General features: G+C 38.7%; 2 protein-coding genes across 5 annotated transcripts; one reads left to right on the top strand and one right to left on the bottom strand.

Annotated features, from left to right (window-relative positions):
* Window positions 1-4,321: 4,321 nt before the first annotated feature.
* On the bottom strand, window positions 4,322-11,387 carry PNN (pinin, desmosome associated protein). The gene is made up of 9 exons (XM_030854830.2): window positions 11,227-11,387; window positions 10,492-10,563; window positions 10,036-10,104; window positions 9,605-9,677; window positions 9,395-9,489; window positions 9,156-9,231; window positions 7,865-8,020; window positions 7,649-7,787; window positions 4,322-6,913 (listed from the first exon to the last, which is right to left on the bottom strand). Exons 1-9 carry the CDS (start codon window positions 11,337-11,339, stop codon window positions 5,421-5,423), a joined length of 2,286 nt encoding a protein of 761 aa, XP_030710690.2. The 5' UTR covers window positions 11,340-11,387; the 3' UTR covers window positions 4,322-5,420.
* A 41-nt stretch (window positions 11,388-11,428) lies between these two features.
* TRAPPC6B (trafficking protein particle complex subunit 6B) lies at window positions 11,429-25,461 on the top strand. Of its 4 annotated transcripts, none has more exons than XM_030854833.3 (6): window positions 11,429-11,628; window positions 20,067-20,134; window positions 20,878-20,995; window positions 21,939-22,022; window positions 23,752-23,845; window positions 24,584-25,461. In XM_030854833.3, the coding sequence occupies exons 1-6, from the start codon at window positions 11,518-11,520 to the stop codon at window positions 24,613-24,615; spliced, it is 507 nt and encodes a 168-aa protein (XP_030710693.1). In that variant the 5' UTR covers window positions 11,429-11,517; the 3' UTR covers window positions 24,616-25,461. The 4 variants fall into 4 exon arrangements, with proteins under 4 accessions (XP_030710693.1, XP_030710695.1, XP_030710696.1 ...); XM_030854835.2 differs by having other exon boundaries at window positions 11,604-11,743; XM_030854836.2 differs by lacking the exon at window positions 11,429-11,628 and adding an exon at window positions 12,678-12,701.
* Window positions 25,462-25,467: the final 6 nt, after the last annotated feature.

Below are 25,467 nucleotides of genomic sequence, written 5' to 3'. Positions count from 1 at the left end.
AGTCCCTTTGAAGACTGGTCTATTTCTGGTTCATCTTATTCCTAGAGTATAGCACTTTGGGGTTCCAACCCAAAGCCTGGGGTGTGGGAGGCTTAAAAGGGCTCCCCTTTTTAATGGCTGTTGAACTCAAAATTTTGTCTGCCTGGCAACTTGATTCTGTTTTCAGCATCTTGGCAGCCTCTTCCATAACAGGATCTAGAGGAAAAATAACCCCAAACACCAGGCACCTGTTTGGGTTTCCTCTTTTCTCAGATTTTGGCCCTATAATTCTATAGTACCTTAATGGTTTTCTGAAGGTTTCAGATTTTCATATCTATACTTCTATACACACACACACACACCCCCCACAGCTTTTCTAGTTCTCAGTGGGAGGATTGGTCCAATTTAACTACCTTAACTGGAAGTGATACATATCTCCAACTCTCTTCAATCATCTTACCCCCATACTCTCCTGAAACTGCTTTTTCTAAAAAAAATTATGTTATTCAAGTATAGTTGATTTAGGGACTTCCCTGGTGGCGCAATGGTTAAGAATACGCTTGCCAATGAAGGCGACATGGGTTCAATCCCTGGTCCAGGAAGATCCCACATGCTGTGGAGCAACTAAGCCCATGGGCCACAACTAATGAGCCTGTGTGCCACAATTACTGAAGCCTGCGCGCCTAGAGCCCATGTTCCACAACAAAAGAAGCCACTGCAATGAGAAGCCCGCACACCGCAATGAAGAGTAGCCCCTGCTCGCTACGACTACAGAAAGCCCATGCACAGCAATGAAGACCCAGTGCAGCCAAAAATAAATATTTTTTAAAATTATAAGTACAGTTGATTTACAATTGTGTTAATTTTTGCTGTTCAGCAGTGATTCCGTTATACGTATATATACATTTGCATATTCTTTTCCATTATAGTTTATCACAAGACATTGAATATAGTTCCCTGTGCTATACAGTAGGACCTTGTTTATGAAACTTTTTCTGAAGGTCACTAATGACCTATGTTGCTAAATTCAGTGATTCTTACTCTTCATTTTCATTAACCTATCAGCATCACTTCACATTATACTGCTGCCTCCTTGAAACACTTCCTTCCCTTCCCTTCAAAAACACCACTCTCTTCTATTTCCTTATTTCTCTGGCTTCTGCTCTTTTGCTGGTTCCTCTTCAGCTCCCCATCCTCTTAAAAGCAGAAGTGCCCAGGGCTGTCATTACAACTCTTTATACTTACTCCTTCATGATCTTACCATTGATACACTTAGAACTCTCAAATTTACATTTCCAGTAAAGTGCCTTCTGAAACCAAATGATATGTCTAGCTTCTTCTACCTCGCATCTTCACTTCGATGTCTAATAGGAATCTCAAACTAAGCCCTTGACCCACTCACCTTCACTATCCTCAAACCTGTTCGTTTAACCTGGTCTTTCCCATTTCAGCTAATGGCAATTCACTTCTAGCTGCTCAGGTAAAATCTTTAGTCATCCCTGACTTCTCACACAACATAGTCCACCAGAAAATTCCTTGGGGACTATCTTAAAAATATATCCAGAATCTGATAACCACTTCTACTGCTACCACCCGGCCTAAGTTACTACATTTTGCCTAATTATTGCAATAGCTCCTTAACTATTTGTTTCTGCTCTTGGTCCCATTTAGTCTTTCCTCAGCACAGCCCAGAGTAGTACTGTTAAATTCTATCATTTAACTCCCCTGTTCAAAACCCTCTAATGGGGACTTCCCTGGTGGCAAGAGTGGATAGGAGTTTGTCTGCCAACGCAGGGGACACAGGTTTGATCCATGGTCCAGGAGGATCCCGCATGCCACGGAGCAACTAAGCCTGTGCACAACTACTGAGCCTGCGCTCTAGAGCCCGTGAGCAACAACTACTGAAGCCCATGCACCTAGAGCCCGTGCTCCACAGTAAGAGAAGCCACCGCAATGAGAAGTCCCTGCACCGCAAAGAAGACTAGCCCCCCGCTCGCCACAACTAGAGAAAGCCCACAAGCAGCAGTGAAGATCCAACGCAGCCAAAAATAAATAAAATAACAAAAACCAAAAAAACCCTCTAATGACTTGCCATAAATAAAAGCTAATGGACTTAAAATTGCCTGTAAGGCCCTGTACAAGCTGGGCCTATTATTTCTCTTAACTACTGTACTTTTCTCTGCTTACCCTGCTCCAGGCACATCTCCTTGGCTCCAGCCAATGGCTCAGTTCATTGTTTCAAAGCATTATCTGGATGTGATGGAAGAGGCAGCTTAAGTTGGAAAGACAATCAGAGATCAAATCACACAAACCACATTAATGGCCCATCACAATTTATTCATGATATTGCCTATATCGCACAAGGCCCTATCCTAGGTATTTGAATTACAGCAATGGGATTAAAAAAGAAATCACTCATGGAGCTTGAATTCTAGTGGGAAGTACACAGTGGATCAAAGTACAATATAGCTACATAATGCTGTGCTATGAAAGCAAATAAGGCAAGGAAAGGGGACAGCGAGGGGAAGTGTTATAAATTTAAATAGGGTACTGAAATGGCAATGGGAAGCAGAGTTGTAGGCATCTGAACATCATGCCACGTGAGAAAAGGATAGTGTAAGAAATTTTCAGATACTTGAGGTTTATTTCTGCCAAGCTGCAAACTTCCCCACTGATTTCTTAGAGAAAGAAAGTCCAACCATGTAAATAGGCTACAGGTTTTCTGGGCTAAGCGCTTTTATAGCAGTATCTCAAGGGAAACTAGTTAAGACTTTTATTCAATGATTTCAAAAAAGATTTTTAAAAAATTCATAAGAAATTAAACCCTAAAACATTTTAGTGACTTGTTATTCTGAGGGCATTGGCCCACATTACTATGCCATGTAATCATTTCTTTAACTCATTAGTTTACAAACGCATTCAATTGCTACTTTAGTGGGTTTTGCTTGGCCCAAATTACTAGAGTATTCATGTGTATAGTTAACAGAGGTCTAGACAGTGCATAGACAAGCCCTAGCCTGGATACAGCTCATTGAAGATCATACTATTTTCTAATTTCTGTGGCCACACCAACCTTGGAATCCCAGAGCAAATGAAGTGTTTCCTAAGCAGCCCCTTAAATGTCTCTGATTAACAGAAGTCCAAACTAATTTCAGTCCTTAGTCACTAGCTGTATCCCTATTCAGCTTCTAAATTTTCCATAAAAATGATTTCTAACAGGAAATCATTTTTCTGTATGTCTTTTTCTCCTAAGAAAGTTTCATTACTTTTAAATTCTAACATTCCTTGTATCTTCGCAAGGAACCAATTACACGATTCTCTGAACATAAATTCCTTAAAATATCATTTCCGTTGGCTGGTGGGAAGCAGCAGCATAGCACAGGGAGATCGGTTTGGTGCTTTGCGATGACCTAGAGGGGTGGGACAGAGAGGATGGGAGGGAGGCTCAAGAGGGAGGGGATATGGGGACATGTGTATGCATATGGCTGATTTGCTTTGTTGTGCAACAGAAACTAACAGTATTGAGAAGCAATTATACTCCAATAAAGATTTTTTAAAAAACCGGATCATTTCCAAAGATAAAGCAAAACTCAATTTTAAAAATGAAACTTTCCAATTTATAAATGCATACCACTAAAGTCAGTAAAATTCAAGTTATTAGTTTTCTATATACTTCATCAGCAGAGCTTAACTAAAATAACTGAAAATTGTTCTGCATATTCCAAAGATCTTTTCCTTTTTTTCTCCTCATGCATAAGCCCAAAATAATCTTTTGTATAAGCATCATGACAACTGTTGAAATTTTCTGGATAAAAATGAACAAAACTTAATTTGTACAAGATCTTAACACATACAATTATTTTAGATTCATCAAATAAGGACTTTTTAAAAAAAGAACCAGGTTTTACAGTCATCCCTCTTAAGTGTTTAACAACCTTTTCCCCATAATTGCACACAGGAAAATAAAATTTGTTACTGCATGCTGGAAAGTATTAAAATTCCTGGGTGAAGTGACCCTTGATATAAACAACTGGCCCAGGGATGCAGGTAGCTAGCTCTGCAGCCTGAGAACTTCTTCTCCTTTACTATTTAATAATTGCTCCAAGAAAGGATTTTTTAAAAATATTTCTTTTAACATGTTCACTTACATTTATACAATGCTGAAAACGTATGTTGACATTTTTACTCTTACCGTTTACTTGTCAAGGGAAGGCATAATGAATATTCAAAGTCAAGCCTAAAGCTGTAGTCACAACGTTAAATTATGAACTCAAAAAAGGCCGTTTGCAATTTAAGTGCTCTCTTGTACAAAGTATCAAAAAGTTAAATACAAGTACTAGTCTTAAGCAGTCACACAAGTCTAAGCCACATTTATTTGCACATGTATAGTAATGGGCAACAGATACTCCAAATTTATACAAATTTATAAAACAACAAAGTTAATAATCATTTGGTACCACTTGCGTGTTATCTTGCTTACAGATTCAAGTGTAGATGAACTTCCTTCATTTTGTAAACTTTCATACAATACTTACTAAAACAAAAATTCTTGAAAACACATTGGCATGTTTCAGTTACGGCCAACACAAAAGTTAAGACAAGACCACAAACTCAAAATCCAAGCTTAGAATATACTTTTCTACCTCTCTTCCCTAGAAAGTGACTTTTTTTCTTTAATAGATGTATATGCTATATCACACAAGTAACGAAGGAGACAAAAAATGATGCTCCCATAATCGTAAAGAAAACTCCAACCAAATCATACTGTTTTAAGGTATCTACCAAATATATGGTTTAAGTATGAGAAATGGGGAAATGCTTAGATTAAAATAACAAGGGAGATTAGAAAGAAATGGTAAGTGATTTTAAGGAGAACAAACTATGTTCCCAACAAATCTGCAAAGATCTGACTTTGACAACTCAAAATAATTGTCTAAGGCAAATAAATGTGAGGAAACCTTCAAAAACATTCTAATCACGTTCAATATCTAGTGATAAAAGCTGAAAATGATATCAAGAGAATACTTATTATACAAGCGTCAACAAGGACATCCCAAAACTAATGAAAGAAATGCACATTTATTTCTACAAAAGCAATGTATAATACAGAAGGGAACAGACTTAAAGATTTACCTATTAAAATATACAGATTCTTACTGAAGAGTATAGGATATTTAAAAAAGATGACAAGGGATGTTAATTTTTTTATTATTATTGTTTTTACATATTTTGGAACCTCACATAATTTTGATAAATAACTCTTACAAAATTATGCAAAAGTACAAGAATGTCTGGTAAACAAACAGTCTGTATTTTCCAAAAAAATTTTTACAACATGCAATTCTTAAGGCAGCATTCTCCTTACAAGGAAAGGTAATCCTTTTACTCATCAAGAAATCTTCTGCTGCAAAGAATAGGCTAAGAAAGCCTGGCTTCTTCCATTAACGCCTTTTGTCTTTCCTGTCTGATTTTCGGTCTCTTTCACTTCTTGAAGATCTTTTGCCTGATCGACTACTCTCTGATATAGACCTCTTTCTGTCAGACCGGGAATTCTTATCCTTTGATCCTTTTGTATCTCTACTACTACCTCCTTTTGAAGATTTGTGACTTCTTTCTAGTCCTGAAGCATCCCTTCGCTTCCGATCCACGCTCCTTCTGTGCTTTCTATCTCTGTTATGTCCCCGTCCCCTACTCCGACTTCTACTCTCACTACTACTAGTAGTGCTGCTGCTACTGTCTCTACTGCTGCTGCCACTTGTACTGGAGCTGCTACTGGAACTACTTCGACTACTGCTACTGCCACTGCTGGAACTGCTTCCACTGCTGCTACTGGTTGAACTGCTACTAGAACTACTACTGCTACTGCTTCGACTTCTACTCTTGCTGGTTTTATTTCTAGCTCGACCTCTACTTCTGCTCCTCGTTTTGGTTTTGCTCTTGCTCTCTGAATGTACTGTCAAGACTGGTTCTACTATCACCTCAGTGAGTTTTACGGATTCTACAGGAAACTCCTTCCTCTCAGGTGGTAAATGCCCTTGCTCCTGAATAACCTGAGGTGGTGGCTGTGAAACAGCTAATGGCAAAGTCTCAGGCTGAGAGAGAGGCTGGGGCTGGAGTACTGGTTGGGGTTGGGGTTGGGAGTGGGAGTGGGAGTGGGAGTGGGAGTGGGAATGGGAATGGGAATGGGAGTGGGAGTGGGAGTGGGAGTGGGGCTGGGGCTGGGGCTGGGGCTGGGGCTGGGGCTGGGGCTGGAGCTGGGTCTGGGTCTGGGTCTGGGTCTGAGGCTGAGGCAGGGATTGAGGCTGAGCCACAGGCTCAGGCTGGGGCTCAGATTCTTTTTCTTCCTTTTCCTCAGGCTCATTTTCCATTTCTAGAGCACTAGCATTCTCTTTTGCAGGAGAAAGAGATTTACATTCTTTATCTGGCTCAACTTCAAATTCCATCTCTGGCTCCAATTCCTTGCTAGTTTCATTTTCTGAAGGTTCTATGCTTTCAACTTGGTTGATTTCCATTACCTCCTGCTCAGCAATTACATTTTTGACACTCTCGACCATCTCCAGAACATCCATAACTTCTTCAGGCTGACTATCCTGCTGCTTCTCACTTTCCCTTACCTCAGTTTCCTCCTCCAGCTTAACTTCCATTTCCTGCTTCTGTTCCTCCTCCTCCTGTTCTTTCTCTGCATCACTATGAACGACACCTATTTCCTTTTCCTCTTCCTCGCCTGCTTCCTCTATTTCTACATCATTGTGCTGATTACCTGTCTCCTCCAACTCTTCCTCTCGCTGAGCCACCTTACCCTCTTCTTGTTCCGACTTCTGTTCTTCATTACGCACCACTTGATGCTCTTTTTCCTTCATTGATTGTCTTCTAGGCCTAGCCTCCATTTTATTTATTTGTTCTGCAAATTCGATGCGTCTACCTTCAAATAAAGCTAAAGGATAAAAATTTACACGTGTAAAATATACTATGATTTAGAAAATTCAAAATCACAATTTGACACCTGGTCACAAATTGTCATCGAGCTTATCTAAATGTCTTTTTTGTAAAGAGATGACAAAAGACTGATTACAGCATGTAATTACAAATTGATATAAGATGACAAAAGCAAAGATCCACTGGAAACCTATACACTAAGAAATTAGCAAAACCACACCACGTTATCTAACTGACGGAAAAACAGGATAATCTTTTGCTATTTTACTTCATACTAAATGAAGAAAATAAAGCTTCTTTCAAACAATCAGTTTTATGGTATCATATCATGCATTAATTTTTTTGATCCCAAGGAGACACAAATCACCTAATCACCATCTTAGTAGTGTCTACCTTCCATGTGTGCTTCCTCTATGGACTACATCAATGTTGACTTTTTCTTGATTCATCAGCATTTGTATCTGGCTACTAAGAGTATCAAGCAAAAGAGAAAGCTCACTCAAATGCTTAAGAAATAAACATGCATTAAGCACCATCACCTAATATACAAGTTTCCAGTTAATATCTATCATGAAACAAATGCTCCTGTACTCCAAACACATCAGCATCTTAGAATATCTTTCTAAAAAGTTAACTATTGAATCACAGATGTCACAGGAAACAAACATGTATGTATTTGTGTGTTACCTTACCCATTAAGGAAATTTCAAGGGACCTCTTCATTTATACTTACCATTCATTTTTCTCTGTGACTCTTCTATTAGTTTTTGGGTAGCTGGACACATTCTTCCAGGAATATAGAACAAATGGGGCTTTGTTTTAGTTCTTATATATTTAATTATCTTGGCATTATGCTCATTCCATTCTTCTTGCTAAAGAAAAGGTAAAAAGGTCAGCACTTTTGTCAACATGAAGGATTACCAATCTTAGAATTTCAAAATATACTCACCAGCTGCGCAAGCTCAACCTTCTGTTCCAAAAGCCGCAGTTCTGTCTGTTTAGCACGCCTCTCTTCAAACAGTTCTCTCCTCTCATTTTCAACCTGCTTTCTTTCTTCTTCTGCCTGCACTTCAAGTTTCTGTTCAATTTCCTGGCGTCTCTTTTGCTAAAGATAAACAATAATCTTTAAAAGCTTATTATACATCCTGATTATGTGAAATATCACAATTTTACTGTTGTCTGCAAACATGTTTCACATCTGCAATTCAGGACACCAGCTAATTCAAACTTGGCATTTGAGGTGGACTGCAATTTCCCTTCCAGGAAATGGGGACTGAAGTCTTTTCATGTATAAATCTAAAGTTTAAAGCCATTAGCTATAATATCAGTAAGTGTTTTATTCCAACATAATTTATAAAAGAACCTTACCTAAAAGTTAACCTGAAAAAGAAGAGTACTGTCTTTATAGGTTATCTTCAGCTATTCTTTCCAAAGCAAAGAATTTGAGACAAGTGATGTCCTAGTGAACAAAGTAACTAACAAATTAGTCAACTGTTTTTAAAAATCTACAAAATAAAAAAATCTACATTCTTCAAACGTTGATGCTTTAAGTTTTTATATTTTCTAATAAAGTTAACATATGAAAGATGAAATAAAATAACTGAATTGTTATCTTTCACTATAGTTCTCCCGAGAAGCAACAAGTTTGTGTTCAACTCCAAGGACACAATTTTGTAGCTTTAGTAAAATAAAAACTTCCAGGAAAATGACACAGTTAAATAAACTCTGGAGGGCAGGGAATATAATTTATGCTGTTGCTTCTGGAGTGCCTCTGAGTGTGTAAGTCTTAGAAATTATAATTATTTAATAAATTACGATGATTAGTAAGTTCAACACTCTGTTTGAAAGAAAGCACTCTAAGGCCTAAAGAAATTAAGAGACATGTCCAAGACCACAAAATGAGATTGTTATAGAGCTGAAACCAGAATCCAGGTTCTCCTGAATCAGACTAGGCTCTTTGAACCACAAAGCAAAGTTCACTAAGTTATTTTAACAGCACCTCAAAAAGAACCAGTCAACAGTATAACAACTTGAGAAAGTTTTAAACGTTTTTGCTTGGCTTCATTTTAGGCTAGCAATTAAATCTTTTCCTTCTCTCTTTTTTTTCCTTAGGAAATATTAGTAACGCGCTTTATGAAGCTTACAGTTAAATCTTGAGAACTTTTCAGTGTTTAAGAAATATGTCATCAACTACTTTGATAGCTTAAATAAAGGAAGCAAAGGAAAAATTGCATAAATACCCTTTCGGTAGCAACAGTGGATTCTTGTTTAAATTTCTGAAGGGTGCCCATCAACAAGCCAAATATTCGTCGGTTCCTAAAGAACAGAAAAAAAATCCAATTTCAAAAGGTTCCACTTCATTTAAGCCTGCCATTTCCTAAAAGAAGCATAGCATAGACACTTGAACAATTCCTTAAATTTTCTTAAAATTGCATTATTTGACAAGAGTTGTTTTCCTCCAGAAAGATACTTAAGATACCTTTGCTTTCCCTTTTCATCCATATTTTGATCCTGGATAAGGTCTCTCCGTGTGCGCTCTTTGGAGGTAGCTACAACTGAAGACTGCAAAGCTGGCTACAGGAGAAAAGAAATTTCAGTTATTTAACTAGCATACAGTGGCACTCCTTTAAATGTACTAAGGTGAAAATACTATATTCACCCTCTATGAAGTTCTTTTAATCTCAATTACCTTCTTAACATCATCGTCCTCAGGGTCGCTTTCTTGGCGTGATTCTCTCCGAGTCCGACGCTCCCCGCCCAGCCTGACAAAGGAAAATGAATTTAAAAGGACCAATTCAAACTCTGATCTCCTATACGTCTCAAGCTGGTTAAGTTTTTGTAGTACAAGTCAGAAAAGTAACCCAAATTATTTTCTCAATATTATTCTTCTCATGACCTTTACTTTGGTAAAGTTTCTGTTATTGTTAGTGAAGAATTGAGTTTTGAGGGATACCGGGTGTCTCAGTTCAAATACCAAGGAAACAGACTCAGGGTAAGTGCTATACTACTCAATTCTAATACAACTTAATTCAACAATATTTATTAAATTTTTATATTTGTATGCTACCTCAGAAAATGGAACATACAACTATGCCTTCAGAAACTTGTCCTCTAACATACCTACTGACTGCCCCTTCAAGGTCTCTCTGTTTGGCTGGGGGTCCTCCTCCAATATCTGAGAATCCACGCCTGCAAAAAAAAAGGCCAACATAAAGTAAAGCACTTGGAATTTGAGAAAAATGGTATTTCCATTTAAGGAAGATAATTTAGTTGCAATAAAAAAAAAAACTTCCAGTTAAAGTAACCTTAAATTGGCATTTACTTCAAGATGCTTTTGTAGCATTTCTTTTAAAACTATGAGAATAAGTTAAGTGTGCACATAACTGGTATAGTTACTATATTCTTCAATGTCTAGTTTTGAATGCAAATGAAATTCCAGGATAACTCTGCAGAAAACTACAGCTGATCACAGCTTCAAACAAACCTAACATTGGCTCGACCACGAAATTTGTTTAAATCATTTCATTAATTTAGTGTAGTAAGTACCAATGAATCAAAATCCTAAGGAAATCTTACCTCAGCAATAAACTACCACGTCCTCTACCTCCACCAGGACCAGAAAGGGCCAGCAATCTGGCTTGGATGGGCCTACAAGATATTTACAAATCAGTACAAAAATCGTTTCTAATAGCACCAAATATTTTAACGGGTGCGGTTCATCATCAAAAGAAATTAACCAGAAAAGTTCGAAGATGATGGTTTCAAAACCCACGTGTTTGAAACAGGACACTAAGCACTTTGTTAACTTCCTGATTTTTCCACGACCAGTATCACAGAAATTATATTTACCTCGATGCCACTACACATTAACAAGCTTGAATCAGGTCCGGATTTCGCCAACCCAAAGGAAGTTGCACGTGGGCAAGAGCCAGGGGGCGAGGCGGCCGGACCGCGTCCCGGGAGCGTCTCCGGGCCAGCCCCGAATCGGGTGGCCCCGGAAGAAGGAAGGCTTTGTGCTGCAGTTCCGGGCCTGCAGGGCCGAGGGCGGGAATCGGCAGTCTGGGCCTTCCCGCTGGACGGGAAGCCATCCTGGCGCACCCAGGCCCCGCTCTCCTTCCTCACGCACCTGAGCTCCAGGACTTACGGTGGGAGACTTGGAAATTCCCACCTCACCGAGGACGGGGTTCCACGGCTGCCCCGGGAACAGGCCTCGATGTTCGAGTCCTCTCAGGACTGTCCGCCCTCACCGCCCCAACTCACCCCGGCTTCGTGGCTGCCTCTCGGAGCCGGCATTTCCCATCCGCCCCTCACCTCACGTCATTCGGATCCCGCCCGGTGAGCTTGCGAATATTCTCATCCACATTCTTTAAGCTCTCTTTGGCCTTTTCTAGCTGCTCCTGCAAAGTTCTCACTGCGACCGCCATCTTCTCCCTGCAGCAGGCTCCGAGACTGCTCTCCAGGCCACGCCTGCTTGTGTCGCGCCGCGAGACGCGAGAAGACTGACTGCTGGACTCAGCCAATGGAGATAGGAGTTGTATTTCGGCCTCAACCACTCAGCAACCGGAAGGGGGAGAAGCTGCCAGCCTTTGTGACTCTGGGCCAATGAAAAGTCCGCCAGACGGTCGCTTCCCTCCCCGATTAGCTGCGGGTGGCTGGGCTCGGCTTCTAGCGCAGAGTCGGGGCGGATTTGAGAGTCTCTGGGCTCCCGAAGACGTGAGTTTGCGGGCCGGCTCTTCTGGCGGGGAGAGTGGAGTTTTCCAGCCCTTTTAACCTGTATATGACGGCCTCTTATCGTTTTACCATCTGTTCCCCTCAGAGTAGGGTGCAGGCGAGTCTTTTTTTCCCTTTTTCCCGGGTAAATGATTTGATTAGGACAGGGTGCGGCCGTTCTGTTGGTGCGCATGCCCAGAGAGGCAGTGGGAGGGGCGCAGGCTTCTCTTGACTAGGTTAAGCTCAAATGAGCAGAGGGAAGCGAAAAGTGAAGGAAGAGGAAAAGTCATTCATCATAATAGCTAACAATTGCTTTGTGTTGTACTCTGTGAAACATTTCACGTGCCTTATCCCCCACAAACCAAAAGCGTGAATAAACTGCCTGTTAATACTGATAAGGAAATACCGTAACTGTCCCCAGGTCACGCCGGCCCAGAATCATCATACGATTGATCAGACTATGTGCAAGGCTTTACTACAATTAAAAAAGAGACAGAGACAGAAGAGACGTGCATTAGCCTCTACACCGGTCTAGAGCTGGTTGGTTTAAAATAGGGTCTGGGGGAGCAGCGCTACTGTTAGCTGTGTGTGTGTCGTCCACCTTCTGGTTCTGCTCTACCCGCACTGCCAAAGTGAGAACCGGCTTTGTTCCAGAAATGTATTTGTAAATTGTAGATCACTAAGCATTTTCCCACAGAAACAATATTATCAATAATCCTTGTGTTCTCATCCTCCATCTGCAGCCAGTCATCCTTGCACCAAGCATTAGCAGGCCAACTGTATTTAATCTGAGTTACCATTTTAATTCATCCAGCAATACTTAAAAGCCCTTACTGTGTTAAGCTAGACTCTGGAAAAAAGCCTAGAACAAGATAACTGTGGTTCCTGCTGCCATGTAGTCTGTAGGCTCCTCAGGGAGCAAAGATCATTCATGTACTTATTCATTCAACAAATATTTATGGAACGCCTGCTTTTTGCCAGGCACTATTCTAGGCCCTTGGATAGTCAGTGTACAGTAAAGATATCTGCCCACAAGGAGCTTGGAGGCAGGAAGAGTGAGGAGACATATGATAAGCGTAAGTAAATTACATAGCATGGTAGAAATGGGTTAAGTGCTATAGAAAAAAGAAAAAGTAAAACTGGATAAGAAGGATGAGTGTTGATAAATAATTACATGACTCTGGGACTTCCCTGGTGGTCCAGTGGTTAAGACTCCGTGCTTCCACTGCAGGGGGCTCTGGTTCGACCCCTGGTCTGGGAACTAAAATCCTGCATGCAGTGTGGTGTGGGAAAAAAAAAAAATTACATGATTCTGATTGTGAGCATACTTTGTCTCATTGATCCTTATTACAATCCTGTGTAGTAGGCAGTACATGAAACCTGAGAATGTGGTAATGGTACCACGAAGTATAACAATGTTTCCATGGGAGATGCTTCTAGAGTTAGCCAAAAACGTAGGATCTATTCTTACTTCCGTAGACTCTATTACTAAGATCCTGGGAAATTTAACATAGTCTAATTTATGGGGGATAATCAGTAGGATGCCATGTTCAACATTTAGTAATGCTCAATAAATATTAGTTTCCCCTTTAGTCTCCAGAATATGCAAAGAACACCATGTTACTGTGGTTTGAGAAATTGACCTTGGTAAGTGGCCAGTCTTTTGCTTAATCTTTGACCTTGATGGTGGTGATGAGGGAGAATGCAGTTGGGACATAAAGGACCTGATTTCACATATGGGAAATTTTAGTGCTGGAAAAAAAGATTAAGATTGCAAAATACTCTTCAAAATTAGTGTTTCTTTTCAAAGAGTTAGGTGAAACTTACATGCTTGATTTTATGAGGTGATGGAAAAAACGGATCCAAACATTAGAAGGGGATATGAAAGGGTATGAAGAGTTGAGAGGTTATTGTTAACAATTTGAGAAGACTCGACATATTACTTCGGGGGAAACAATGAATTAATTGGGGGAAAAAATCTGCTTTGTAAATTACTAAGAAAAGATCTAATCATAGGCTAAGCATCACGTTTAAGACAAAGTTTGCCAAATTTAAGACGTGCATATGATCTAACATATGTATTCGCATGTCTGTAGGGGTTAAGTCCCACATCCACCATAGATTCTTAGATGAACTCCGTCCTAAAGTGACGTCGCATTTCTGATGTCTTTAATTTGTATTTTCTGATTCAAATTACCTTGTGCTTTGCTTACTCCATCCTTCTTGTCCCTTGTACCCTACTCCCAGTAAACCTCCTGGTGGTCAAAACGGCTCTAAATCTTTTTGTACACCCAGGCTTAATCCAAAATGGATTGGGATAATCTCTCAATATACCTAAAGTATATAGCCCGAAAAATGACGATTTATTCACTTAAAACAATTTTATTTATTTAGGCTGCACCAGTTCTTAGTTTCTGCATGCGGGATCTTTAGTTCCGGCATCCAGACTTAGCTGCCGCATGCATGCGGGGATCTAGTTCCCCGACTAGGGATGGTACCCCGGACCCCTCCATTGGGAGCGCGGAGTCTTACCCACTGGACTACTCGGGTAGTCCCAATATTCGCTTTTTTTTTTTTACAACTTTTCATATTAAGCAACATATGGCAGAAGTGGAAGCTTTTGATGAAGCTAATAGAAATTCTTGTCGGTTCTAACATAGCTAATCAACACAGAGATGGCAGCGGGAGGTCCCGTCTTATTTTACCACCTCCCGCGCCGGCCGCCTTCCATGTTGTAGGGGGAAGAAACCTTCCTCCTCTCTGGGCGTCAGCGGTTCACCCCGCGGAAGGAACTCTATGACCATAGAGCTGGCGGAATGCCGGGGTAGAGGAGACCGGAAGTTGTTTTTTCGCCTCCCCCGCCCAAGGGCCGGATGGGGTCTCCGGGAGCTGGGTTTGGTTCCCGCTGCTGTCAGACCGTTTCGTTTTGCCCAAGGACTTAGTGGTCCTAGGGTGGGCTCGCCGCGGCCCCCGGCTCAGTCCGGTATCAGCCTTCGGGAAGCTGAGTGAATTCCTCGGTCTCTTAGCAACGAGGGACGGGCTGCGGACTGAGCGAGCGGCGGCGGCTCAGCCCAAGCTGCCCAGGCGCTAGCCGGAGCTCCGAGCCCGGCCCAAACGGGAGCCTAAACCCGGAGCTTGGAAGAATAAGCAGGAAATGGCGGACGAGGCGTTGTTTTTGCTTCTGCATAACGAGATGGTGTCTGGAGTGTACAAGTCCGCGGAGCAGGGGGAGGTGGTGAGTGCTGCCACACGCCCTTGAGGTCCTTTTGCGGTGACACTCCTTGTTTCCACTCAGTTTTCTTTTACCCCCGTCCCATCACCACTCATCGCCTCCCGAAGTGTAGGCAGATTGGTCCACCTTAAGGTATCTTAAGCCTTAGAACCTATCAGCTGTCTTCAGTCTTTCATCCTTGGCTCTTTCGTATCTTTTACTATTTGATACCTATTTGTCCAGTCCCATATCTGTGTGTGGCACGCCACAGATTTTTTGTTTTGTCCCTTCCCTGTGTTGTCCCTACCATGATTTGCGTCAGAGTTAACTGCTGATTTTGGCACCCCTACTTAATTCGGCTGTCACTTCCAGCACTTCCCAGTCGTCCACTGGACAGACCTCTCCCAGCCTGAGAATCCTGTCCCTCCCTCCCCATCCCTAACCCTCAGTAACACTCCAGGCAACTCAAAGAAAGAGGGCTAATGAGATAATTTAAAAGAATATTTAGTGTCCATTATATGTCAGAGCTAGTTGCTAGGGATATGGTAATGAGCGGAACAATGGCCCCATCCTCCTGGAGGTTACTTCTAACGTGTGGTAGTCTTCATTCGCTAATTGATTCATTCAGAAAATATATTAAGCGTGTATGTGTATTGTGGGCCTGACATTGTTAGATGAATAAGATAAAGTCCCTGCCTAACAGTCGTTGGGGAATAAGGGTTCAATGAATAATTAACGTATTGGGTGGTAATTAGATATGGAATCATGGAGTTGTAGGATTTTATAAATGAAATATTACAAAGCCATGCTCAAGTCAGAAGCTCTAGTTTCTATAATGCTATTTGATAAAGAGGGGTGGAAAGTGAGGGCAGGAAAAGCATCCTAGGCAAAGGTAAAGTCATAGAGGTATGAAAAAGTGCAGTGCATTTAAATATGCTTGAGTATTTCACTGTGCCTAGATTGAATAGGTGGAGAGTGAGAAGTTTTGAAAGCTGAAGCTAGAAAGAGGTCTGTATGATTAACAGACATGGACCTTCTCAGTGGAGGATTTTTAAGGAGGAGAATTACATGCTCCATTTGCATTTCAGAAAGATAAACCATTATTTGGGCTGGAGAGGGAAGGTCCTTGTAGTGAGAAGACCCATTATTGGAGGAGTCCAGGCAGGAGATAATGAAGATCTGGATAACGAGAAGAGGAGAGAAGGTTTGAGAGATAGGAGGTAGAATCTCTAGAACTTGATTAGGTATAGGAATGAGAGTTGAAAAATTATCCCCAGGTTTTTAGCTTGAGCCACTGGGTTGGATGGAGAGGGAAGAAAGAGGTGATGATAATGAATTATTTTGAACAGGTTGAATTTATGGCACCTGTAGGACATCGAGGAAGAGGTACTGTCAGTTTGTAAACTATAAGAAGGATACTGGCTGTTTTGGGTACTATAACAAGAATGCCACAGACTGAGTGGCTTATAAACAACAGAAATTTATTTCTCACAGTTGTGAAGGCTGAGAAGTCCAAGATCAAGGCACCAGCAGATTCAGTGTCTGGTGAAAGCCTCCTCCTGGTTCATTTATGGATGTGTTTTGGCTGTGTGCTCACATGGTGGAAGGGACTAGCTAGCTCTCTGGGGTCTCTTTTATAATAAGGGCACTAATGCTATCCTTAAGGGCTCCATCCTCATGACAGAATCACCTCCCAAGGGCCCTACCTCCTAATACTATCTGGGAGTTAGGATTTCAGCACACTAATTTTAGGGAGATATTAGTAGGAAGACATCAGGAAGAGTATTGGAAATGAAGCAAATTCTATTCCTTTTTTTTTTCTGGCTGTGCCTTGCTGCATGTGAGATTTAAATTCCCCAACCAGGGATTGAACCACTGGACCACCAGGGAACTCCCCCAAATTCTATTCTCATTCAGATCATCTGTAATAGAGATTTTTTCCAAGTTACAAACTTTTGACTTTATCATCATCCACAAGCAATAGTTAATGTTTTGCATCTGTGCTAAGTGCTGAGTAGCAGACATTTGCTGTTTGTGCAAAGTCAGCTTTCCTTATACCCTTTTCCCAAAAGAATAATTAGCAACACACCTTTTTTTTTTTTTTTTTTCTTTGCGGTACGCGGGCCCCTCCACTGTTGTGGCCTCTCCCGTTGCGGAGCGCAGGCTCCGGACACCTAGGCTCAGCAGCCATGGCTCACGGGCCTAGCAGCTCCGTGGCACGTGGGATCTTCCCGGACTGGGGCACGGACCCATGTCCCCTGCATCGGCAGGCGGACTCTCAACCACTGCGCCACCAGGGAAGCCCCAACACACCTTTTTTAATCACAAAACCTCTGCTCCCCACCCCACCATGTGTGCAATCAATTCTCTTCATTCTACTCTTTCTACTTTCTTTTCCTGTTCCAACTCTTGCCCAGGAAAACCTTTTTTAAAAATCCCTCTTTTTTCCCCCAATGGATTAGCTAAAATAAAACAGCTGTTCTAATCATGACTGATAATTCTGAGACATGTGCTAGTCCTATAAGAGAAAGGAAATCCATAAGTGTTGAATCATTTAAACTAAAAACAACTTTCTTTTCCTATTGCAATTTGTATATGGTGGGGAAAAAATTTTAAGTCCATATAAGCAAAAGGGATTTTTAAAAAGTTATATGGTAGTCCACAGGGCAAGATGGGAATAAAGACAGACCTACTAGAGAATGGACCTGAGTTTACCGGGAGGGGGAAGGGTAAGCTGGGACAAAGTGAGAGAGTGGCATGGACATATATACACTACCAAATCAGATAGCTAGTGGGAAGCAGCCACATAGCACAGGGAGATCAGCTCGGTGCTTTGTGACCACCTAGAGGGGTGGGATAGGGAGGGTGGGAGGGAGGGAGACGCAAGAGGGAAGAGATATGGGGATACAAGTATAACTGATTGACTTTGTTATAAAGCAGAAACTAACACACCATTGTAAAGGAATTATACTCCAATAAAGATGTTAAAAAAAACAAAACAAACAAAAGTTATGTGGTAGTCTTGATGAGTAGAATCCATATTGGAGTCTAGGTGTATGAGGGTTTGTTAGTGTCTCTACTTCGAGTGTGCTTCAAATTTTTCATAGTAAAAAAATGTAAAAAAGATATAATCCTATCATCCAGAAATGGTTTTTATATATCTTTTTAAACATAAAGTCATAAGTGTAAGTGAAATAAAGGAAAAAACCCAATGTTCTCACCTTCCCAATCAATGATTTTCAAACTGTGCTTGAAGAGGAATTAAGTCTAAAAACTGAATAATTGGACATTTACCAATTTATGGAGAATAGTGTTTTTTTTAAGGTTAATGGATAAAATATTCTTAGGTTTTTCTTTAAAATTTGGTACTTTACCTAGTGAGCACTCACAGATGCCAAAGTGAATGAACAAGTGCAGCATCAGAAGGTTTTTCCTGGGGCTTAATTCAAAAGCTCATGTGATCAATAGCTAAGATTTGAGAATGTCTGCATATAAGCATATTTCCTGCTTATCAGTATGTTCCTGGGCTCCTGTTCCACAAAGAGCATCATGACTTACAGGTACTCATTCTACCTAAGCAAGTTTGGGAATGGGTGTGGAAATTAACAGAATGGTGCTGAGTGGTCCAGTAGAGAAACAACATGATTTGGTTTTTACAAAGTCTGTACCAGAAATACAGAAGATAATCAAAGGAAGAAAAAAAAACTAGAGATGAGATCACTTGGAAGGCTCTAACTGAAGACCAGGAGAGAAATGAATGCTAAGAGCTACTTAAGCAGTCAGGAGAGAGAAGATGGATTTTGAAAAGCATGTAGATAATAGGCTCCACAGGACTGCAGTGTGTGTGGAGGGCTGGGAGCAAGGAGGTGAAGAAAATGGAAGTTTTCTGGTTGTGGTAACTAGATAGATGGTGGTGCCATTGATGAAGTTAAAGAATTTTGGAGGCAGAGCAAGCTGAGAATGTTAAGATAATATCATTTGAATACACCTAATTTGAGGGGCCTGTGGGACCTCTGGATGGCTGTGTCCACTAAAGTCTACTAGAAATACAGGTTTAATAGTCAGCCCCATTAGTAGCATACATGGTTCCTTAGAATAGAGTTCAGCAAATAATGAGGCCTATGGTGGTAGCGGGAGGCAAAGGCTTCAGAATACATAAAAATTCTTGCCCTTTTGGAGCTGTATTCTAGGAGAGGGTGGGGATGAAGGGACATGAGCAATACAAAATTAGTAAAATGTACATTAGGTTAAATGGTGAAAGAAGTTCCTTGGAGACAAGCAGGGAAATGAGATAGAGCATCAGAATCACTTTAGGAGGGGTTCTTAAAACACAGCTCGCTGACGCACACCTACAGTTTCTGATTCACTAAATTGGGGGTGGGATTACAGAATTTGCAGTTTTGACAAGTTCCCATGTGATGTTGATGTTGCTAGTCTTGGGACACAATTTGAGAATTACAAGGATAGAAAGTTTCTGAAGTGGAATGATACTGTATTTTAAAAGGTTGAAATGAGCCTCATTGAGATGGTGACATGTGAGTGAAGACTTAAAGTGAGTGAGTTGGTCATGTGAATATCTGGAGGAAGAGCTGCCTATGAGATTGGAGCCTGCCTGGCATGATTAAGAACAGCAAGGAGATCAGTGGAGCTGGATGGAGTGAATGAAGAAGAGTAGAAGGTTGAGGCCAGAGAGGCACAGGAGTCTGGATTGTATAGGGCTTTGTAGTTCATCCAGAGAATTTTGAGTCTTCGACTTAGGGGTGGTATTTAAAGCCTTAAGAGTGGATGAGATTGTCAAAGGAAGAGTGAAGCAATTGCATGATTCCAGGCATAGGAAGGTGGGGTCATCAACTAAGACATACTGAGAAATGGAAAGCTTGGATGACTGTGAGACATTTTGAAGCAAGGGACGATAGAACTTAGTGAAGGCACAAGGGAATGACTGACAGAAAAGTCAAAAGCGATACCATGACCTCAGTTTTATAACTGAGGAGAGGAGTTGAAAATGGAAAAAGCCAGGGAAGGTGAGAAGAGTAATTGGGAAGGGGCTTTGGCATTTCTGAAAAGTAGTAACAGTTCCCTGTTTATCTTATTGCCTTATGAAAATGATTAGTACTAAGAAAATTCAAGTATGACTTGTAATTCACTTTTTCTTACAATGTTTCAGTGAAAAAAGTATAAATATTTACATTCTAGCATTCTAAATTTATTCAAAACTGTTTTTAAATAGGAAAATGGACGCTGTATAACTAAGCTGGAAAACATGGGGTTTCGAGTGGGACAAGGATTGATAGAAAGGTGAGCAGTATGGATTTGAAAATTTTCTTCCAGGTAGGTTATGAACAAAGATGATCCATTTCAAAAGACTGAATAAAACTTGAGACAATTTAATTTTAATTCCCAAACTTTATTTATTCTCTGTTCTTTAATTCACAGATTGAAATTTCTTTTTAGGTCTGATGCTATTTTAACTCAGTTATCCAACTTTCATGTTTTAATATCTGAAGAAAATATGTATCTTCTATGTTTTAGACTTTTTTCCTGAAAATTTTGGTATGCTGAAACAACCATCTAAAAGCTTACTGCATTTCCTACTTAAGATCTAATATGTTCTTTAACCTAAATGGAATTTTGTTTAAATGCATACCTTAGAGTCTCTGTTTATGCATGTAATAATCTTTCAATTTATAGATCAATTTTTTTTAGTATTCCTTTCTTACTATCTGAAATAGTTGAACTCTGATTATATTTTATATAACAATACCATGATTATGCTCAGTTTTTTTTTCTTAATGTGCTAATTGTACCTAAAATTGCTGCGTACTGTTAGACTAATACACCTTTAGACTAATTTTAGCCCCCAAATTATATAACAGAATGTGAATCCATTGAGATGGGATCTACTTTGCTTGGTGCTTATCACTTTATGACTGTCAGTAAATGTTCAGTGCTGTTGTGGCATTTGAAAATTAGTTAATAATCTGCCCCTCCTGCTTTCTTTGGAGGAAAAGTACTGTGTTACTTCTAGTTGATCTTTTTAGGTTTACAAAAGATACTGCAAGGTTCAAGGATGAGTTAGATATCATGAAGTTCATCTGTAAAGATTTTTGGACTACAGTATTCAAGAAACAAATTGACAATCTAAGGACAAATCATCAGGTATTTAGATAAGGCCTATTTTTTAAGTCCTTTAACTTAATATAAATGTATTTTAGTGATTTACTTACTATGTAAAACTTAATTTCTCGTCAACTTTGGAATGTTTCTCTTACATGTTATTAATACATCATTACTTTTTTTCTCTAATAGGGTATAGTGAATAAAGACCAAGAGACAATTATCAGTAGTTATAGCTGTCCCTTTCCCTCAATTAAATTTTAAGTTTTAAAAAGTAGCAGATGTCAGAATGATAAAGGTTTTATTATTTCATTATTATTACTTATAATATGCAGAACCAGAAATATATCACATTTTTCTGAAGGCTAATTTAGAGAGCATATTTAACTCTTAAATAACTCTTACCTGTTTAGTTGCTGTCATATTTCTTATTCTTAAAATATTTTGTTAAAATAAAAATAGGTTGCATGGAAAATCATGCATAAAATAGATTTTATAAAACTCAAGGAAATATTTGGAGTATATTTGGCATTTTAATAAGGTATAAAAATGAAAATAATGTATCTTGTAGCTACCAATAGAATTCATTTTTTCAGATAACAGTATCAACCTTAGCTTATAAGTACCTGAAATGCTAATAGGAAGAAGTGACTATGATTTTTGGCTTTCTAGGTATGAGTTAATAACATATAGCTGCTAATTTCACCCAGACATGTATTTCTGATTCTTTCGCACTAGACTGTGTTCTTTAAGGATAGGAACTGTCTTAGGTATCTTTGTATCTTCAGTATCTTAAAGCATTCAATAAATATTAGTGTTATAAAATGCTGAACTCTTCAGCTTGAACATTACAAAACTTCTTCATATAAAGAAAATTTGACCAACAGAAAGGAGAGTTTTAATAACTTTAAAAAGTTCTTAAATTGTTTTGAAGGGAAGAGTACAGATTACATTGACTTTGGATGTTTTTCTATTTTTGGAACAGGGCATCTACGTACTTCAGGACAACAAATTTCGCCTGCTTACTCAAATGTCTGCAGGAAAACAGTATTTAGAACATGCATCAAAGGTATTTAATGGAATAGAAGTTCGGGGTTTTTTTATTATGAAAAAAGTAGAACCATAGGGAAAAGTACAATGCCAATCACAACAGACTTTTGAATTCAAAATGTTTTTAAATTGTTCCTTTTGTTTAAACACTTTTCAATGAAATAGGAGGTGTTCATCATATTGAAACAACTTACATTAACCTGTAGCTAAGTAGGCTTATGATGACCAATTAAAGAAACACTATAGTTTAAATGCCATTAAAAATGTAGATTAATGGTAGATTCTCGAATACAGTATGGATACATCAGAAAAGATACTCAAGCTTAAAAAAACTGGTATTAGCTATGCAGAATTATTCAACTCAGAGTTCATATTTACAATCTCCATCAGTAAATTTTAAAAATGTTTTAAATATAATTAACATTTGTTTCTAAGAATACATGTTTTGTGTTAAGTATATCTGTGTTTCTGGGTTTCATGTATTTTTTTTCAGTCTCAGGTAGGAATCAATAAATAGACCAGATGTATTAAAGAAAAGCTGACAAGTTTTAATGTAAGGGTTCCTTTGAAGTGGTTAAAATATCTTGGGCAAGCATAGCTCCAGTGGCGCAATCGGTTACTCTGCGGTACTTATAAAATACCTTGGTCAGTATGTATAAGCTGCTGTTTATCTGTAAAATCTGTCCATATCTAAATTATCTAACACAAAGGCAGTTTGGTGTAGTGGAAAGAGTATGGACTTGGGACCAAATAAATCTAGATTTTAAGCTAACTCCACAACTTATAGGTTTGTGACATTGGGTAAGTTACATAACCCCTCTGGACCTTCCTTAGTATCCTTATTAATAAAATTGATTATAATAATACCTATATTATAAAGAATCTCTAGGTTCTCTCCCAGCTTACAATTTCATGACTCCATATCTGATTACTTATCAGTACCCATTTATTTATATTAATTATAAAATAATAATATTCTATATTATTCATAGATACATAGTAGTGTTGTTGAATATCATGCAAAATGTAGATAATAAAAAATTTCTTGGATTATTTGATTTTTGGTTCTCATTTTTGTCCTGGCTGTCTCTGCTATGGCATAGTCCCATTTCCCTTCCTTGTTTCCATATGACAGGGTTTCTCAACATTGGCGCTTTGATATTTTAAACTAGGTAAGTCTTTGTTTTGGCAGGCTATAAGTCTTGAACAAGTCAGGATTCTTGGTTGTAGAAAGCAGAAACCAATTTTGATTGAATGGAATAATAATTAGTTAGCTTACAGAACTGATGGGAAGGCTCAGAAAACAGGCAAGAACCATGGGAGCAGGAATTCCCTCGTGGTCTAGTGGTTAGGATTTGGGGCTTTCACTGCTATGGCCCAGGTTCAATCCCTGGTTGGGAACTGTGATCCCTTAAGCCGAGCAACATGGTGTAGCCAAAATTAAAAAGAACCATGGGAGGTTAAAGCAGCCAGAAAGCCCAAATCACTCCACAAGGAGGGTCTATTTAGAACCCTTCAGGCAGCACTGAAGGTAGACACAAATCACCTCTGCTGCCTCTGGAACTAATTCTAACCGGTTTCCAGCTTGGTTTTGTCACAATCATGATTTTCAATGATTTGAAAAATTCTTCCACAGCCCTTTCTTAAACAGCAATGACTTATTAATATCAAGGTTTAACTATCATTTATCAATAGCTTTACTATCTTAGTAAATCCTTAATATATTTTACACTTTTTTTTTTTTTTAGTACTTAGCATTTACATGTGGCTTAATCAGAGGTGGCTTATCAAACTTGGGGATAAAAAGTATTGTAACAGCTGAAGTATCTTCAATGCCTGCCTGTAAGTTGAATTCACATTTCTTACAAATGTTTTTAGCAATTATTTTTCAGGTCTGGTGTTTTTTTGTTTGTTTCTTGTTTTTGTTACTTAGAGAACATTTAAAATGCTAAAACCATTTCATTTTACTTTTATCAAATTTTAACATTTAATGTAGTAACATGTAGCATACTTATATTCATAGTCAATGATTTTTTAATTCATAATAGTGATTTAAGAAAATGTGCTAAGGAAATCCAAATTTATAAGACAACTTAAGGAATGATTCTTAACTCTTAAAGGACAATTTTCTGCAGTATTCTTTTAAGATAGCAAATTTCCTTATAGTGTTGAAAATTTTTTTTAAACAGTTTTCTAGAAAATATCTATTATATAAAGCTAAATAAAGCCAACTAGTCTTTTATTGCTAAACTCCTTTCCAAAGATCTTTCCACCAGAGCTACCAACCAAGAATAAAATTGGCTTTGAGCATCACTGTATTTCCTTTCTATTCACAATAATTAGCAATGAAATACCTAAAATGTAGGAATCACAAAGAAACAAAAGTAGTCATTCACAAACCAGATAATCATCTGATAAAAACGAAATTGACTTTATCAAATATTGTGAAGTGTGTGAAACGTTGTTTGATATAGCAAGTTTCTTGATTGAAACTACTTCCTAAATGAAGCAGGAAACTGATGTTCAGGCCTGTTTTCCTTGTACCTAAAATCAAAGAATGATTTTTCATGTTTTTTTTAGGTAAATTTCAAGTGATGATACAGAAGCTATAGAAACTACTGAAATGCAAGGCTTCAATAGTGTAAAGAGATAAATTATTCCTGTATAAATTATTTCAAGTAGCAATGATTTAATTACATTGTTGGACATTTGTATTGATATAAGCTATTTGCTAACTTATATAATGAAAGATGCACTCTTAAGCAGGAGTAAGGGTGTATTTTATCAATTTAATAGCACAGACCTTAAAACAGGTAAAGACACATTCTACTGTAACATACACTTTACTGAAACTATTCAGAATGAAAACCTAATTTCAAATAAGTAAACACCAATGCAGGACCCTTATTTAAACATTCTTATTTGCTTAGTGATATGTATTTAACCAGAGATGAAGAAACAAAACTCAGGGTTTGGTAAATTAGCATAAAGAAAGTATGTACCAATCAGAATCTTTTCGGTAAGAATGAACAAATTTTGGTTTTGTCTTATGAATTTGTTTTAGTTATTTAAAAAAAGCAAAGAGTACATTAAAATTTAAACTTAATTATTATTTTATTGCTTATAATTTATTTCTATTAAGAATCTTTATGCTTGTATAAGGATTTCATTATATACATTGTGTGTGTGTTGTGTATGATATATATATCATATTTAACTGCCTAAATTGCTTAAAAACTTTATTTCACTTTAATAGAATTCAGTTCTTGAGAGCTCCATTAATGTAATGAAGTGAAATATAGATCTAGATAAAGTGAGATATAGATGTGAATTCAGTGACTCCAGGGCCAAAGAATATTAGGTATTTGAGGAAGGAATTTTTATACTTCTTGTTATCAGTCTTGACTTTCAGTTTCTCTCTCCATGTGTGGAAGTGCTGGTGAAGATTCTAACATCTTTAACTT

This window comes from Globicephala melas, chromosome 2 (genome assembly GCF_963455315.2).
Source record: "Globicephala melas chromosome 2, mGloMel1.2, whole genome shotgun sequence".
Taxonomy (NCBI): domain Eukaryota; kingdom Metazoa; phylum Chordata; class Mammalia; order Artiodactyla; family Delphinidae; genus Globicephala; species Globicephala melas.
The sequence above is the reverse complement of the archived record's forward strand: the minus strand, read 5'-3'. Positions and strand labels throughout refer to the sequence as shown.